We start from the raw sequence: 18,732 nt of genomic DNA, 5'->3' as shown, positions 1-18,732 counted from the left end.
ATGGCGGCGGCGGCGCTGAGGGATCCGCCTCAGGTAAACGCTGGTCCCCTGGGCCCTTACCATTCTCACCCCAGCCGACACTAAAGCCCGAAGTGCGTGGCGCCTGCTCACGTGCCTGAAGCCCGGCCCTGCGGTCCGGGCCGGTGAGGCGGTCGTGGGTGGGGCCCTGTGTCTGACGGTGTGATGGAGCGTGGGAGAGGGTGCCAGGCGGAGGAACCTGCCTGCGCAAAGCCTTAGAGGTGGGATATAGGCGAGAAGGTCCAGGAGAACTGGCGTGGATCTGGTGTCCGCAGGGAACAGAATGTGGTGAAGTGAAGTCGCTCAGTCGTGTCCGACTCTGCGAACCCATGCATTGCAGCCTAAGAGGCTCCTCTGTCCATGGGACTTTCCAGACGAGAATACTGGAGTGGGTTACCATTTCCTTCTACAGGGGATCTTCCCGACCCAGGGCTGAACCCAGGTCTCCCACACTGTAGGCGGACGCTTTGCCGTCTGAGCTAGCAGAGTGGTAGAGTGGTCTTGATCTAGGGTGGATCTGCCTGCAGTGGACTGAAGGGGGTGACTGGGTGGGTAGGCTTCGGTTCCTGGCCAGGGATCGAGGCAGGTTGGTCGTGGTGTGAACACCGAATCCTAGTCACTAGACCGGTGGTCAGCGACAAGGCCCTGGCCCTTCAGTTTTGCAGGAAAAAAAATTCACCCAAAGAAGGGAAGCCGTGAAACAGGGTATTTATTAGGAGCAGAAAAGAGTACAGTACCTTTTGGATAGACCCACCGGCGGACTCAGGGAGAGTCGTGCTGTGGTGGTTTGAGTCGCTTTTGTGGGGCATTTATTTCTGGTTTCTTTTGGCCAATCATCTTGCTTTGCTTGGTTTTGAGTCGGTATTTGGTGTATCTCAGGATTTTCCTGCGTGTAAGCGCATCTTTTAGCCAAGATGAATTCCAGTGAACAGGCTTATTGGGTAGTGGACATCACCTACTTTGAGGTGACGCCCCTTCCCTTTCCAAAGAGGCTTTCTGTGCTGACTTCCAAGGAGCCTTTCTGTTCATGTGTAGTGGGGAGGTCTCCTTAACTTCAAGAATGGAAACTATGTGGTTTCTTATGTTTTATGTGGGCAGGGCCCAGCCTCCATCATCCTGCCCCAGACCTACTCAAATGTGAGAGTCATTTGTGGTGTCTAGAACAGACACCACATGAACCAGGATTCCAAAGAAGGTTGAAGGAGAGAAGGGTTTTGGCTGCTGAGGGGACAGGGGTTGCAACACAAAAGGGGAAGTAGGTAATGGGCATCTATAATCACATGTGCTTCTGGGTGGCTCAAATTGAAGCAAGAATCAGTAAAGGTATAAAAGGGGCCTTCAAAGCAACTTTACACAAGTGCAGTTGTGGGAGTGCAGCTGTGGGGACTAAAGGTGTGCCAGAGGTACAGTCTACAGAATCAGGGGTACGTGGAGAGGAAGTGCTAGCTCACGGCCCCAGCGTCCTGTTACTGGGGACTGAAGGGTGAAGCCTGAGCCCAGGTTTGGTTGTGTCTGTGAGTCACAACCTAGAGACTCCAGGGGAGTTGATTGACAGAACGGATGGGACCCTACAGGCCAGGACGAAAGCTTGGATGACATGTCTATGCAGTCCATCCCAGCGTTGCTGAGGACTGAACACAGTGAATAAAGGGACCCTGAGGGATAAGGTGGGCACCAGTGACACTGAGGTCTGGAATTCTTGTTTGGTGGAGAGCTTTGGAAGAGGATGAGGGTGGGATAGATGGGTGATGAGATGGATTGTGGGATCCTAGAGTGTTCATAGTGTACTCTGTCTCTCATAGAAGTGCAGTGTGACCTTTGAGGATGTGGCTGTGTACTTCTCCTGGGAGGAATGGAGGCTCCTTGCTGAGACCCAGAGAAGCGTGTACCTCGATGTGATGCTGGAGAACTATGCACTTATATCCTCACTGGGTAAGACCCTCACAGCCTTCCCAGTAACCTGGGCCAGGCTCTGTCCCATCTCACCCTTTCCCCAGGGGGAGCTCTGTTCTTCTACATGTGGACTGCGAGCACTGCTTGTTTCCCAAGCTTTCTGAGTTGCTGTGATAGCTAGCTAGGACTGGGTTGTTTGCACTGCCCTCTTCTTTCCCCTGCAATACCAACCCCAGTACCTGTTGTACAGAACGCTGTTAGGAAAAAGATTCCAAGTCAGTAGTATTACAGGAAGCTTAATGGATTCTACCTACTTGCCCTCTCTCTATCCGGGTCAGTGTGTCTAGATCCTTTTCAACTCTGTGTCCCTTCTTTTATGCTGAGTTGTGCAGCTTGTGGGATCTTAGTTTACTGACCAGGGACTAAATCAGGGCCCTGGCGGTGAAAACTTGGAGTCCTGGTCACTGGACTGCTAGGGAACTCACTTGATCCCTTCTTTTTAGCTAACATTTCTTTGTGCCTGCTTGTGCTGAACCATGAGCTACTTTTCAGTGTCCTCCAAGGTTGGTAGTGTTTAGATTTGCTTTCTCTTTTTCCCTAGCCTTGTCCAGATATAAAATTGTATATCTTGATGTGGTAAAGTTTTGACTTGATGTATGAATACAGTATGAAATAGTTGTCACAGTGAAATTAGTTAAACATCTATCACCTTATTACGTTACATTATTGTTGTTGTCACTGTTGTTATACATCATTTTTTGTTAATATTTATTTAGGCTGTTCCAGGTCTTAGTTGTGGCACTCAGGATCTTTGATCTTTGTTGCGGCATGCAGGCTCTTTCTTTGTGTCATTTGTGATCTAATTCCCTGACCAGGGATTGAACCCAGGCCTCCTGCTTTGGGATGGCAGAGTCTTAACCACTGGACCATCAGGGAAGTCCCAGCATCATTGTTAACTATTGTCACCATGCTTTATATTACATCCTCAGAACTTATTAGTCTTATAACTGAACATTTGTACCTTTGGACTAACAATCTCCCTATTTTCCATATTCCCCAGCTCCTAGCATTTTACTCTGTTTATACGATTTTCCCTCATTTAGTTTTTAAAAATTACAACCATAGGGGACAAAGATTGTTTCCTTTAAATCTATGCCTTCACCAATACTTCTTATCTCTGCTCTTTTTTTCATTTTCTTTTTTTTCCCCCTGCTCTTGTTTGACAGTAGCCATCTTGTCAGGTAGATTTCCCTGTAGTTCAGATGGTAAAGGCTCTCCCTGCAGTGCAGTTTGATCCCTGGGTCGGGAATCCCATGGACAGAGGACCCTGGCGGGCTACAGTCCATAGGGTCGCAAAGAGCTGGACACGACTGAGCAGCTACTACTGCGTCTTACCAGATGTGAGGTGTTTCTCATGGCGGTTTTCCTGATGGTTCGTGAGATGGTTGGTGAGGAGGAATATTTTTTCATGTACCTTTTAGCCATTTGTAGATCTTCTTTGATAAAATGTCTATTCAAGTCCTTTGCTCGCTTAAAAGAATGTTTTTAATCTTCTTTATTTTTAACTCGTGTGTGCTTAGTCAGTCAGTTGTGTCCAACCCTTTGAGACCCCATGGACTGTAGCATGCCAGGCTCCTCTATGCATGGGATTCTCCAGGCAAGAATACTGGAGTGGGTTGCCGTATCCTTCTCCAGGGAATCTTCCCAACCCAAGGATCAAAACCAGGTGTCCTGCACTGCAGGCAGGTTCTTTACCGTTTGAGCTACCAGGGAAGCCTGTTTTTAGCTTAAGTTTAATGAACGTATGTATTTTTGGCTGCACTGGATGTGTGTTGCTGCATGCAGGCAAGCGGAGGCTACTCTCTGTTGCGGTGCGCAGGTTCTCAGCAGTGGCTTCTCTTCTGTTCGCTCATGGGCTCTAGAGCACAGGCTCATTAGTTGCGGGCTCATGGGTCTAGTTGCCTCAAGGCTTGTGGAATCTTCCTGGACCGAGGATTGAACCTATATCTCCTATAATGGGTAGGCTGATTCTTAGCCACTGCACCACCAGGGAAGTTCCTTTGCTCACTTTTTAAACAGATTGTTCTTTTCCTGTTGAATTGTAGAGTACCTTATATATTGAATACTTCAGATATTAAAATATAAATTTCACCAATGAAATCTATCTGATTATGACCTATTTTTGTTGTTGAAGATTACTAATTCAATTTCTTATTGGTATTGGTCTATTAAAATTTTCTATTTATAATTAAAAATTGATAGGTTGTATGTTTCCAGGAATATATCTCTTTCTTCTAGATACAGCTGTGTGTAACAGCTCCTAGTAATCTTTTATGATTCTTTGGTCCTGTTTTATTTCTCTGTTAATTTATATGAGATAAAGTCTAGACAAAGGTTTGTCAGTTTTATCTTTTTATTTATTTATTTGTTTATTTGTTTATGGCTCTGCTGGGTCTTTGTTAGTGTGCGGGCTTTTCTCTAGTAGTGGGGAGTAAGCCCTACACTCTAATTGCGGTGCTTGGGCTTCTTATTGTGGTGGCTTATCTTGTGGCGCACAGGCTCTAGGGCACACGGTCTTTAGTAGTTTGTAGCACGTGGGCTTAGCTGTTCCCTGGCATGTGGGATCTACCTGGATCAGAGATTGAACCCATGTCTCCTGCATTGACAGGTAAATTCTTTACCACTAAGCCACTAGGGAAGCCCCTATCTTTGAACAAAAGCAGCTCTTAGTATTGTTAATCTTTTTATTATCTTTACAGTTTCTATTTCATTTATTTCTGCTGTGGTGTTTTTTTTTGGCCATGCTGTGCAGCATGTGGGAACCTTAGTCTTAATTCCCCTTCCAGGGAAGGAACCTGCACACCCTGCACTGGAAGCATGAAATCCTAACCATTGCACCTCTAAGGAATTCCCCTTGGCTCTCTTCATTTCCTTTGTTTTGATAACTTTGGTCTTAGTTTTTTTTCTAGTTCCTGGAGGTGTAGTTTGATTATTTATTTGAGATCTTTCTTTTTTCTTAATGGCGGCATTTATTGCTCTAAACTTTTCTCTTAAAACTGCCTTTGCACATTTCATATGTTTTGTTATTATTTTTGTTTTTCTCAAGGTATGTTTCATTTTCCTTTTGATTTTTCCTGTTACTGATTGATTGGCCAGGAGCATATTGTTTAATATTCGCATGCTTGAATTTTGAAGCTTTCCTCCTATTGCCGGTTTCTAGTGTTATCCATTGTCTTAGGAAAAGTTACTTCATATGGCTTCAGTCTTCTGAGATTTGTCAAGACTTGTTTGACATATTCTATATGCAGTTGAGAAGAGAGTGTATTCTGCTATAATAGGATGGAATGTTCTATACACATCTGTTACATCCATTTGGACTGAAGTATTCAATTCAAATAACTTTATCTGGATATCCACCTATGTTGAAAGGGGGATATTGCAGTTCCCTATAAATATCTTGGAAGGAAAGTTATGACCAACCTAGATAGCATATTAAAAAGCAGAGACATTACTTTGCCAACAAAGGTCTGTCTAGTCAAGGCTGTGGTTTTTCCAGTGGTCGTGTATGGATGTGAGAATTGGACTGTGAAGAAGGCTGAGCGCCGAAGAACTGATGCTTTTGAAATGTGATTTTGGAGAAGACTCTTGAGAGTCCCTTGGACTGCAAGGAGATCCAACCAGTTCATCCTCAAGGAGATCAGTCCTGCGTGTTCATTGGAAGGACTGATGCTGAAGCTGAAACATAAAAAAAAATTAACATTAAAAAAAAAGAAGAAGAAGCTGAAACTCCAATATTTTGGCCACCTCATGTGAGGAGTTGACCCATTGGAAATGACCCTGATGCTGGGAGGGATTGGGGGCAGGAAGAGAAGGGGACGACGGAGGATGACATGGCTGGATGGCATCACCAACTCAATGGATGTGAGTTTGGGTAAACTCCGGGAGTTGGTGATGGACAGGGAGGCCTGGTGTGCTGCAGTTCATGGGGTTGCAAAGAGTCAGATGCTACTGAGCGACTGAACTGAACTGAACTGGTAAATATCCTGTTGCTGAGACTTCCCTGGTGGCCCAGTGGTTAAGATTCTGTGCTTCCACTGCAGGGAGCAGTTCAGACCCTTGTTGGAGAACGAGGATCCTGCCTGCCATGCAGCATCCCACCCCTCGCCCCCGCCCCGCCTCCAATTTTCTCTTGCTGTCTTTTCTGCCTTCAGATCTGGTCATATTTGCTTAATTTTTAAGTTATGATGTGTAAGGTATGATATGTGTGTGTATATGTGGTTATAATTATTACATCAAGAAGGAAATGGCAACCCACTCCAGTATTTTCACCTGGAGAATCCCATGGATGGAGGAGCCTGGTGGGCTACAGTCCACGGGGTCCCAAAGAGTCGGACATTGACTGAGTGAGTTCACTTCACTTCCTGATGCCTACCTCCTTTATTATTATATAATGACCTTTGTCTCTTGTGACATTTTTTGATTTAAAGTCTATTTTGTCTCACTTAAGTATAGCTTACCCTCTTCTGATTTCCGTTTGTGTGGAGTATCTCTTTCAATTTCTTCACCTTCAGCCTGTGTGTGTGTCCTTAAAGCTGAAGTTACTCTGTTGTAGGCAGCATAGAGTTGAGTCTTGTTTTTTTTTCTGTTCAACCACTTTATATCATTTGATTGGACCTACTGCTGTCACCCATTATTGCCCCTCTGTTTTTCAGTTTTTTTTCTTCGTTTCTTGCTGTCTTTATGATTTTCTGTGGGAATGGACTTTTAAAAATATTTATTTATTTATGTAGCTGTGTTGGGTCTTAGTTGCAGCATGTAGGATCTTCATTGCATTGGGCAGGATCTTTTGTTGTGGTGCATGGGCTCTGTAGTTGTGGTGCCTGAACTTAGTTGCTCCGAGGCATACAAGATCTTAGTTCCTTGACCAAGGATCGAACCTGCATCCCTTGCATTGCCAGGTGGATCATTAACCACCTGGAAAGACCCTATGGTAAGATACTTTTATTCTTTTCTCCTGTCTTTTGTGTCTATAGGTTTTTGACTTATGGGTACTATAGGCTTATATAAAACATCTTAAAACATTCTATTTTATGCTGATAATACTGTAAATTCAATCCCATACAAAATGTCTACTCTTATACTTCCCCCACGAATATATTTTGTTTTTGATGTCACAATTTATATCTTTTTATATTGTGTAACCATCAACAAGTTATTGTTGGTATAGTTGCTTTTAATATTATTAATTATTAATATTATTAATTATTAATTTTAATATTATTAATTATTAATTATTAAATATTTAATATTATTAATTAATAATGATAAATATTGTTATTTATCTTTTATGGTTGAGTTGAGTAAGGCAGTTTTACAGTATTAGAGTGTTCTGAATTTGACTATGTACTTATTTTTACCAGTGTGTTTTATGTTTTAATATGTTTTCATGTTACTGTTAGCATATTTTTATTCAGCTTGAAGAAGACTTGGTTAGACTTCCTCATTTCTTATAGGGTTAGGTCACGTGGTGATGAACTTCCTCAGTTTTCATTTGTCTAAGAGTCTTCCTTATAACTGAAGAATAGCATTGCTGGTAAAATATTCTTGGTTTGCAGTGCCCCCACCCCTTCCCCTTTGGCATTTAGAACACATTTCACTGTGACTGTATGCAGTGTTTTAGCTCAGAAAACCACTTGTGTCTTTATGGGGGTTCCCTTGTGTGATGACTTTCTTTTTTCTTGCAACTTTCAAAATAATTTGGCCTGACTTAGACTTTTATATTAATGAGTCTTGGTGAGGTCCTCTGTGGATTGAATCTGTTCGGGGACTTACGAGCCTCATGTGCGTGAATGTCCATTTCTTTTCCCAGATTTGGAAAGTTTTCATTCATTACTTCTTTAAATAAACTTTCTGCCCCTTATTCATGCTCTCTTCCTTTTAGGGCTACCATTCAGTTCAGTTCAGTTCAGTCACTCAGTCGTATCCGACTCTTTGCAACCCCATGAACCGCAGCACGCCAGGCATCACCAACTCCCGGAGTCCACCCAAACCCATGTCCATCGAGTCAGTGATGCCATCCAACCGTCTCATCTTCTTGTCATCCCCTTCTTCTCCTGCCCTCAACCTTTCCCAGCATCAGGGTCTTTTCAAATGAGTCAGCTCTTCACATCAGATGGCCAGAGTAATGGGGTTTCAGCTTCAACATCAGTCCTTCCAATGAACACCCAGGACTGATCTTCTTTAGGATGGACTGGTTGGATCTCCTTGCAGTCTGAGGGACCCTCAAGAGTCTTCTCCAACACCACAGTTCAAAAGCATCAGTTCTTCGGTGCTCAGCTCTTTTTATAGTCCAACTCTCACATCCATACATGACCACTGGAAAAACCATAGCCTTGACTAGACAGACTTTTAGACAAAGTAATGTCTCTGCATTTTAATACGCTGTCTAGGTTGGTCATAACTTTCCTTCCAAGGAGTAAGCATCTTTTAATTTCATGGCTGCAATCACCATCTGCAGTGATTTTGGAGCCCAGAAAAATAAAGTCAGCCACTGTTTCCCCATCTATTTGTCATGAAGTGATGGGACCAAATGCCATGATCTTAATTTTCTGAATGTTGAGCTTTAAGCCAACTTTTTCACTCTCCTCTTTTACTTCTATCAAGAGATTATTTAGTTCTTCTTCACTTTCTGCCATAAGGGTGGTGTCATCTGCATATCTGAGGTTATTGATATTTCTCCTGGCAATCTTGATTCCAGCTTGTGCTTCCTCCAGCCCAGCATTTCTCATGATGTACTATGATTTAACTATAAGTTAAATAAGCACGGTAACAATATACAGCCTCAGTGTACTCCTTCTCGTGTTTGGAATCAGTCTGTTGTTCCATGTCCAGTTCTAACTGTTGCTTCCTGACCTGCATATAGGTGTCTCAAGAGGCAGGTCAGGTGGTCTGGTATTCCCGTCTCTTGCAGAATTCTCCGTTATGCAAGTATTATTTTGCTTAACAGTGTCCCATAATTCATGTAGACTTTTTTCTTTACTCTTTTTAGTCGTTTTATCTTTTTTCTCCTGTGACTGGATAAGTTCAAAGACTTACTTTCCATTTCATAATCATTGTTTTGATTGATCAAATTAGCTATTAATGCTCTACATTTCATTCATCTTACCCTTCACCATAATTTCTGTTTGGTTCTTTTTCATATTTTTCTGAATCTCTGTTCAAAATCTTATATTACTTGTATATCATTCTCCTTATTTTGTTGAATTGTCTCTCTGTGTTTTCTCGTAGCTTACTGAGCTTCATTAAAACAATTATTGTGAGACTTAGAGAATGAACTTATGGTTCCTGGGTGGGGAAAATGGGGCAAAGGGATAGTTATGAAATTTGGGATCTACTTGTATGCTGCTGTTGCTGCTGCTAAATCACTTCAGTCGTGTCCGACTCTGTGCGACCCCATAGATGGCAGCTCTCCAGGCTCCCCCATCCCTGGGATTCTCCAGGCAAGAATTCTGGATTGGATTGCCATTTCCTTCTCCAATGCATGAAAGTGAAAAGTGAAAGTGAAGTTGCTCAGTCATGTCCGACTCTTAGCGGCCCCTTGGCCTGCAGCCCACCAGGCTCCTCTGTCCATGGGATTTTCCAGGCAAGAGTACTGGAGTGGGGTGCCATTGCCTTCTCCGCTACTTGTATACAATGCTATATTTAAAATGGATAACCACAAGGGTCTATTGTCGAGCACGGGGAAGTTTGCTCAGTGTTATGTGGCAGCCTGAATGAGAGGGAGCTTAGGGTAGAATAGATACATTGTATATGAATGGCTGAGTCCCTTTGCTCTCCACCTGAAACTGTCACAACATTGTTTATCAGCTATACTCTATACGCCAGTATAAAATAAAAAAATTTAAAAAAAACAACAAAACAGTTATTGTGAGAGACTTCCCTGGCAGGCCAGTAGTTAAGACTCTGTGCTTTCATTGCTGGGGGCATGGATTCCATCCTTGCTTGGGGAACTAAAAGCCTGCATGCCTTGTGGCCTGGTCAGGTTACACTACAAAGCTGCAGTCATCAAGACGGTATGGTACTGGCACAAAAACAGAAATATAGACCAATGGAACAAGATAGAAAGCCCAGAAATAAACCCATGCACTGATCGGTACCTTAATTTGACGAAGGAGGCAAGAATATACAATGGTGCAGAGACAGTCTCTTCAATAAGTAGTGCTGGGAAAACTGGGCAGCTACATGTAAAAGAATGAAAGTAGAACACTTCCTAACACCGTACATAAAGATAAACTCAAAATGGATTAAAGACCTAAATGTAAGACCAGAAAATATAAAACTCTTTAGAGGAAAACATAACACTCAGTGACATAAATCAAAGCTAGATCCTCTATGACCCACCTCCTAGAATAATGGAAATAAAAACAAAAGTAAGCAAGTGGGAGCTAATTAAACTTAAAAGCTTTTGCACAGCAAAGGAGACTATAAACAAGGTGAAAAGACAGTCTTCAGAGTGGGAGAAAATAATAGCAAATGAAACAACTGACAAAAGATTAATTTCCAAAATATGCAGGCAGCTCATACAATTCAATACCAGAAAAACAACCCAATCAAAAAGTGGGAAAAAGACCTAAACAGACATTTCTCTAAAGAAGACATACAGATAGCTAATAAACACATGAAAAGATGCTCAACATCACTCATTAATAGAGAAATGCAAATGCGAACTACAGTGAGATATCACCTCACACTGGTCAGAATGGCCATCATCGAAAAGTCTACAGACAGTAAATGCTGGAGAGGGTGTGGAGAAAAGGGAACCCTCTTGCACTGTTGGTGGGAATGTAAATTGATACAGCCACTATGGAAGACAGTATGGAGATTTCTTAAAAAACTAGGAATAAAGCTACCATATGACCCAGCAATCCCACTCTTAGGCATATACCCTGAGGAAACTAAAATTGAAAAAGACACATGTACCCCAATGTTCATACAGTGCTATTTACAATAGCTAGAACATGGAAGCAATCAATATGTCCATCAACAAATGCATGCATAAAGAAGTTGTGGCACATATAGACAATGTACTATTACCCAGACATGCATTTCAGTCATTTCTAATGAGGTGGATGAACCTAGAGCGTATTATAAAGAGTAAGATAAGTCAGAAACAGGAATATAAATATTGTATACTAACACATATATATGGAATCTGGAAAGATGGTACTGAAGAATTTATTTGCAGGGCAGCAGTGGAGAAACAGACATAGAGAACAGACTTATGGACACGGGGAGAAGGGAGGAGAGGGTAAGATATATGGAGAGAGTAACATGGAAACTTACATTCCCATATGTAAAATAGGTAGCCAATGAGAATTTTCTGAATGTCTCAGGGAACTCAAACAGGGGCTCTATATCAACCTAGAGGGGTGGGATGGGGAGGGAGGTGGGAGGGGGAAGGTTCAAGAGCCAGGGAACACATGCATACCTATGGCTTATTCATGTTGAGGTTAGACAGAAAACAACAAAACTCTGTAAAGCAGTTATCCTTCAATTAAAAAATAAATACATTTTTTAAAGGTAAAAAACCAAACAATTGTTATAAATGTTTTGTTTGACAGCTTGTAGAGCTCCATTTCTTTGGGGCAACTGATTATTGTTCCTTCAGGGGTGTCAGGTTTCCTCGATTATTGTGTTTGTGTTTCCTGCAGCCTCGTGTTGATTAGTACATTTCAGGGAGCAGTCATTTCTTTCAGGCTTTATGTAAGGTTTTGGTGGGCAAGGTCCTCACCTCTGTGTGGGTGTGAGTGTGCTAGCTTGATGGACGGTGGCTGCTGCACCCACAACAAAGCCCAGTGGCTTTGTGTTTGCAGCTCTGTCACCTGAGGTCCGTGTCAGCACAGACTGCAGGGTCCTCAGTAGCTAAAGCCGTGGGTGTCCACAGTAATAGAAAAGACTGCTAGGGCTCTCCTGATTTCTTTCTCCCATGGGATACGTTTTGACTGAGGGGGTCCCTCTTAATGCGGAGTTTGGCTCTTGGAGGGGGCTGCGTCATAGTGGTGATGGCATTGGGGTCTGATATGTGGACTCTGTGGAGCAGATATAGATCTGGGCTCTAGGATGTGAATAGGTGCAAGGCAGTAGCACTTCTAGGGTCCCGGTTGCTGAATAGTCTGTCTCAGTGTTGACTTCGCTTTGTGAGATGCAGTGGCACACTGAGCAGTGGTGGAGCCCTGACCAGAGTATGGGTGCACACAGAGACAGTGTCTCTGGGGTCTGAAGAACTAGCTCACCCATAGTGGCCAGGAATCCAGCGCCTGAGACATTCAGACATTCAGGTGACAGACGTGGAGTCAGGTTATAGAATATGAACGTCTGTGGTTCAGGTAGGGCTCAAGGGTTTGGGGTGTGTGTAGGAGTTATGGGGATGGCAGCTGTGGTTCTGAAATAGAGCAATAGCTACTTTTGTGGGGACAGGGATAATTCAGCATATTATTCTCTTGCCAGTGCCTCATGTTGGTGGCTATTAGTTACCTTAGTGTGAGAGCTTCCAGTGCCCTCTGCAGAGCAGGAGCTGAGGTTCACACCTGTAAACACTTGCCTTCCTCTGCTCTGCGAACTGTGGGGTCTGCAAGTGTGGCAGGACCTGTTGAGTTTCTCTAATTTCCTCTGTGTTGCTGCAGTATCTTAATTGGATTCCTGAATCTTCCAAGGGCAATTTTTGTTTGCTTTTGTGTATTTTTTGTTGGTGGTGAAGGCTCATGTCCTCTGTTGTTTTGCTGACATCACTCTCCTGGATCTTTTCTCTGCATCTGTTATGTGCTGAGTTGCTTTGTGACGGTACAAGCTGTTTATCTGTCCTGTTTTTCCGTTAGGATTTTTATCCTGCATGTCCTATGTAGTTGCTTAACTAGTGCTTATAGATGTCCCAGGATTGACATGACTCCAGTCATGGTGAGGTGGGCTCAGAGGGGGCCTGGTCCTGGTGAATGGCAGCTGAGGAGAGTATGACATCAGGCTGTGTTCAGATCAGAGCAGGAGCCTGTCTTTGTTCAACCAGGGTTTAGGTGCCATTTCCAGTGCATGGCCATACTACTTCTGTCTTCTCCACTGTTAACACTTGACTGACTTGTCAGTTGTACTGCTTGTCACTCCTACTGTGACTTTAGCCCAGGGATAATCTGGACTTATTATTTGTACTCCATATCTCTGGACTTCACTCCTCTCTGGACTCTACATCTCTTATTTCTCTCACTACCCTTTCTGTAGTACTCACCAACATTGATTGTGCTATGATATGTTCACATTTCCCTGAATTGACTTCGAATAGCAGCTGATGTTGCTATGGGATTTTAATGAGCTTAGATGACCTTTTCTATCCAGTCTCAGCAGAAAAGTCCTACAGGAAGCCACTGGAAGAGAAGTGAGTCGTAGACCCTGCCTCTCTTCCTTGTGTCCTACCCTGTTTTTGTTTTTTTTCTCCTGATGAGGTCTCCACTATTGTGTGACCTTGAGACTCAGTAATGCACAACAGTTGGTTGTTTTTCCAACTAAATTCTAAGTTCTGTTTCTTGAAAAGCATCTCATAGACTCATACCTGGATTAGATAGGTACACATTAGTGATGAGCTGGACCCTTCTCTATAGTCAATATGTACTTGACCTGCATTTCTTTCTGTTCAGGTTGCTGCTGTGGAACAGAGAATGCAGAGACACCTTCTGAACAGATCACTTCTCTAGAAGTGTCACAGGCTAGGACTCCAAAGGCAGCTTTGTCTTCCCAGAAGATCCACCCCTGTGAGACTTGTGGTCCAGTCTTGAAAAAAGTTTTCCACTTGGCTGAGCACCAGGAAACACAACACACCCAGAAACTGTTGAGGTGTGGAGCATGTGTGAAACAGTTTTGTTTTAGTGCAAATTTTCAGCAGCACCAGGAACACATGGGAGAGAAAACCCTCAGAAGTAGTGTGGATGAGGCCAAGTTTTTCAAGAGCTGCAGATTCCTTGTGTTACAGAAGCCATTTACCTGCAGGGAGTTTGAAAAGGACTTCCCGACCATTATGGGACACCTGCAGCAACAGACCACTCATATTGTGGAGAAGCCAAACACAGTCACCCAGTGTGAGTCAACTTTACAGAGCAGAAGTCGTCACACCTCAGGAGAATGCAAGAAAGCCCTCAGCCCCAAACACACACTTGTTCAGAATCAGGGTGTCCATACTGGAATACCTTGTTTTGTGTGCAGTGAATGTGGGAAAGCATTCAGGTACAAATCCTCATTTGTTGTGCACCAGAGAGTGCACACTGGAAAAAACCTTCATGTGTGTGGTGACTGTGGGAAATCCTTTAGGCAAAGCTCAATTCTCTATAAACATCGAAGAATTCATACTGGGGCAAGGCAATACAAGTGCAGCAAATGTGGGAAATCCTTAAGTCACAAATCTGTCCTCATTTCTCCCCACCCATGGTGCAGTGGAGAAAAGAGTTATGTGTGCAGTGAATGTTCGAAATCTTTTAGCCATAGCTCAGTATTCATTCCACACAGGAGAGTTCAAACTGGAGAAAGGCCTTATAAGTGCAGTGACTGTGTGAAATCTTTTACTTCAATGTCTGCACTCTGTTATCATCAGAGATCCCACACTGGAGAACGACCTTACATATGCAGTGATTGTGGAAAATCTTTTATCTCTAGCTCTGACCTCCGTTATCATCAGAGAGTTCATTCTGGAGAAAGACCTCATGAGTGCAGTGAATGTGGGAAATCTTTTATCACTCAAACTGCTCTCCGTTATCATCACAGAGTTCACACTGGAGAAAGGCCTTACGAGTGTAGTGAATGCGGGAAATCCTTTACCCGAAAAAATAACCTAATTATACATTTAAGGGTTCACTCAGGAGAAAGGCCTTATGAGTGTAGTGAATGTGGGAAATCTTTTACTTTTAGCTCTAGCCTTCGTTATCATCACAGAGTCCACACTGGAGAAAGACCGTATGAGTGCACTGAATGTGGGAAGTCTTTTAACAACAGGTGGACGCTCATTCGACACCGGAGAATTCACACAGGAGAAAAGCCTTATGTGTGCAATAAATGTGGAAAATCTTTTTCCTGTAGCTCCACCCTCCAGTATCATGAGCGAGGTCACCTTGGGGAAAGGCCTTATGGGTGTGATGAATGTGGGAGATCTTTTACTACTAGCTCTGCCCTCCGTTATCATCAGAGAATTCACACAGGAGAAAGGCCTTATGAGTGCAATGAATGTGGGAAATCTTTTATCTCGAAGTCTGACCTCCATTATCATCAGAGGGTTCATTCTGGAGAAAGGCCTTATGAGTGTAGTGAATGTGGGAAATCCTTTATCCGAAGGAATAACCTGCTTTTACATCAGAGAGTTCACACAGGAGAAAGGCCTTACAAATGTAGTGAATGCGGGAAATCTTTTAACAATAGATGGACACTCATTCAACACCAGAGAGTTCATACAGGAGAAAAGCCTTATGTGTGCAGTGAATGTGGGAAATCATTTACGTCCAGCTCCACGCTATGTTATCATCAGAGAGTTCATGCAGGAAAAAGGCCTTATGAGTGCAGTGAATGTGGGAAATCTTTTACCTCTAGTTCTACCCTCCGTTATCATCAGAGAGTTCACACAGGAGAAAGACCTTATGAGTGCAGTGAGTGTGGGAAATCTTTTACTTTTAGTGCCAGCCTCCGTTATCATCACAGAGTGCACACTGGAGAAAGGCCTTATGAGTGCAATGAATGTGGGAAATCCTTTAAGGATAGATCACAATTCAATAAACACCAGAGAGCTCACACTGGAGAAAGACCTTATGAGTGTGCTGAATGTGGGAAATCTTTTAGCCAAAAATCTTCCCTCTCAACACACCAGAAAATTCATAATAGAGAACGGTCTTATGAGTGTAGTGCATGTGGGAAATCTTTCACCTCTATCTCTGGCCTTGGTTACCATCAGAGAGTTCACAGGGGAGAAAAGCCTTATCGGTGCAACGAATGTGGGAAGTCCTTTACCAATAGCTCTATACTGATTCGACACCAGAGAGTTCACACAGGAGAGAGACCTTATGTGTGCAGTGAATGTGGGAAATCTTTTACTAGTAGTGCCACCCTTTCTTATCATCAGAGAGTTCATGCAGGCAAAAGGCCTTATGAGTGCAGCAAATGTGGGAAATCTTTTACCTCCAGTTCTACCCTTCGTTATCATCAGAGAGTTCATGCTGGAGATAGGCCTTATGAGTGCAGTGAATGTGGGAAATCTTTTATCTCTAGCTCCAAACTCCGTTACCATCAGAGAGTTCACACAGGAGAAAGGCCTTACGTGTGCAGTGAATGTGGGAAATCCTTTCGAGACAGTTCCCAGTTTAGTCAACACCGGAGAGGTCACACTGGGGAAAGACCTTATGAGTGTAGAGAATGTGGGAAATTTTTTATGCGAAAATCTACCCTTTCTCAACATCAGAGAGTTCACACTAGAGAAAGGCCTTAGGTGTTTAGGGAATGTGCAGTTTTCTTGTTCAGTGTAAGGATACCAAAGGAAGCTGAGGATTCATCTGAATTAGCTCCCAGACATCTGCATAGCTATTGATAATCATGAGGAACGATTCCTCATGATTTTGTGGGAAATGTGTTGCTACGTTTCAGTCTCTAACCTCTCCAGGGTTCTGCCCACATATATGTCACTCCCATCTCTGTGGTCAAAGCCATTTCGCATCCAGCTCTCTGCAGGCCCACCCAGTGTGCTCAGGGAGACTTACTGTGTCCTCCCATGTTTTAGCCAAGTTAGGAGTCACTTGAGGCCTACGGTGCCAACTTTCACTCCTCCATGACTATCTTGGACATGGACCTGGTCACTGTCAGCCCAGAAACTATCAGAAGTTCAGCTGGCAGCTTGCAGAGAATAGCAGTAGGGATGTGTTGATCTCATGTGATACTAACAATAAGGTTTTCCAGCTTCCAAATGATGAATAAATACTTGCTACAGGTTGCTTTGGCTCATACAATACTCGAGACCTTCTAAGCTCTTAAGTCCTCTTTCATCTTGGACGTCCTATTTACTGTGCAGGTAATTCACAGATTTGTGCTGTGTAAGCATAAAGGGGAGAACAGTTTTTAGGGGTCTCAAAGTTTCTTTCTGAGGGGGGACGGTATGTTGACAATAGCTTGCCAGTTATGACCAGGTCTGCCTTGCAGCTGCAGCTTCCTAGAAAAGATTGCAGGGATTTCTGGTTTTCACTTGAAGCCTGGAGGCTTTGTTTTAGGAGTCTGCCAGGTGACACTGAGAAGCAGGCAGATGTGAGAATCTAAAGTGCTTCTGAGCATAACATTGATTTTTTTGCTTACTAAACAGAGAGATCCCAGGGTGTTTCAGCACTGTGGAGGGAAATCTTCCCCAGGTCTGCAGAGAGCCATGTTCTCTGATTATTGTAACTGGTTGTAATACCACTGGGTCCATAACTGGTGCAGAAACACTGATTTGTAGGGAGAGAACTGCAGCCAACTAGTGTAATGTGCTGCTAGTTCTAAATGTGCATCCACAAATGTCCATGTAAAAGTGAGAGTCCCTCTGTATTCATCTCAAGTCCATTACCACATGGATTGGAAGAAAATTAAAAGGGGGTCTAGTCCCTGGCTGTCAGAGAAGGCAATGGCACCCCACTCCAATACTCTTGCCTGGAAAATCCTATGGATGGAGGAGCCTGGTAAGCTGCAGTCCATGGGGTCGCTAAGAGTTGGACACAACTGAGCGACTTCGCTTTCACTTTTCAGTTTTCATGCATTGGAGCAGGAAATGGCAACCCACTCCAGTGTTCTTGCCTGGACAGGAACAGGGGAGCCTGGTGGGCTTCTGTCTATGGGGTCGCACAGAGTCGGACATGACGGAAGTGACTTAGCAGCAGCAGCAGTCCCTGGCTGTGGCTCTTGTGACCCAGACAGCATTCCCGTTGACTTTCAGTGGAAATGTTCTCTATCGCTCACCATATTTGTTGGCACTGATGCAAGTTTGACAACAACCCCCGCCCCTCGGGGCATAGAGAGATGATGGAGTGTGTGGTTGCCATAGCTCTCTGTCAAAAAGACTGGGCCATAGAGATCTTTAAGTTACGCTATTTTTTAAAGCTATACTAAGGTATAATATCTGTGGCTTTCCTGATGGCTCAGCGGTAAAGAATCTGCATGCAGTTCAGGAAATAGAGGAGACCAGGGTTCAATCCCTGGGTTGGGAAGATCCCCTGGAGGAGGAAGTGGCAACCACTAGAGTATTCTTACCTGGAAAATTCCACGGACAGAGGAACCCCGCGGGCTACGGTCTGGGCCACATAACGACTGAGCTACAAACACACACACACACACAATGTATAATTTACATTTGCTAAACCGAGTGTATTTAAAGTACAACTTGACAAGTTTTGACACAGGCGTGAACCTCTGAGACTATCACCATGGTCCTGATAGTGACCATATCTGTCATGGTGTATTTACCTCATTTGTTCTATGATCTCCTTGCCTTTCTCACCTTCCAAGTAACCATTGATTCACTTTCCTTAAAATAGATACCTTGCGTTTTCTTGAATTGATATTATTGGAATCATGTGCTATTTACCATATTTTTCTTTCCTTTCTATATTGTAATTACTTTGAGACTCATCAGTGATGTGTAGCGCTTTTTGTTTTTTGACTGACAAAAATATGACATATTTTTCAATGCCACGGTTAGTTTATCCATTCTCTTTATGGGTATTTGACTTGTTTCTAGAATTTGACTTCTGAAAATAAAGCTAGTATAAAAATCGCATTAGTTCTTTG

The 18,732-nt window shown here is 43.4% G+C and overlaps 1 protein-coding gene across 1 annotated transcript; it reads left to right on the top strand.

Annotated features, from left to right (window-relative positions):
• Positions 1-16,414, top strand: LOC138096990 (zinc finger protein 814-like). The gene is made up of 4 exons (XM_068993203.1): positions 1-33; positions 1,824-1,950; positions 13,593-14,376; positions 14,434-16,414. The coding sequence occupies exons 1-4, from the start codon at positions 1-3 to the stop codon at positions 16,412-16,414; spliced, it is 2,925 nt and encodes a 974-aa protein (XP_068849304.1).
• The last annotated feature ends 2,318 nt before the right edge of the window (positions 16,415-18,732 follow it).

This window comes from Capricornis sumatraensis, chromosome 20 (assembly GCF_032405125.1).
Source record: "Capricornis sumatraensis isolate serow.1 chromosome 20, serow.2, whole genome shotgun sequence".
In the NCBI taxonomy this organism is placed as follows: Eukaryota; Metazoa; Chordata; class Mammalia; order Artiodactyla; family Bovidae; genus Capricornis; species Capricornis sumatraensis.
This window is presented reverse-complemented; position numbering and strand designations above follow the sequence as displayed.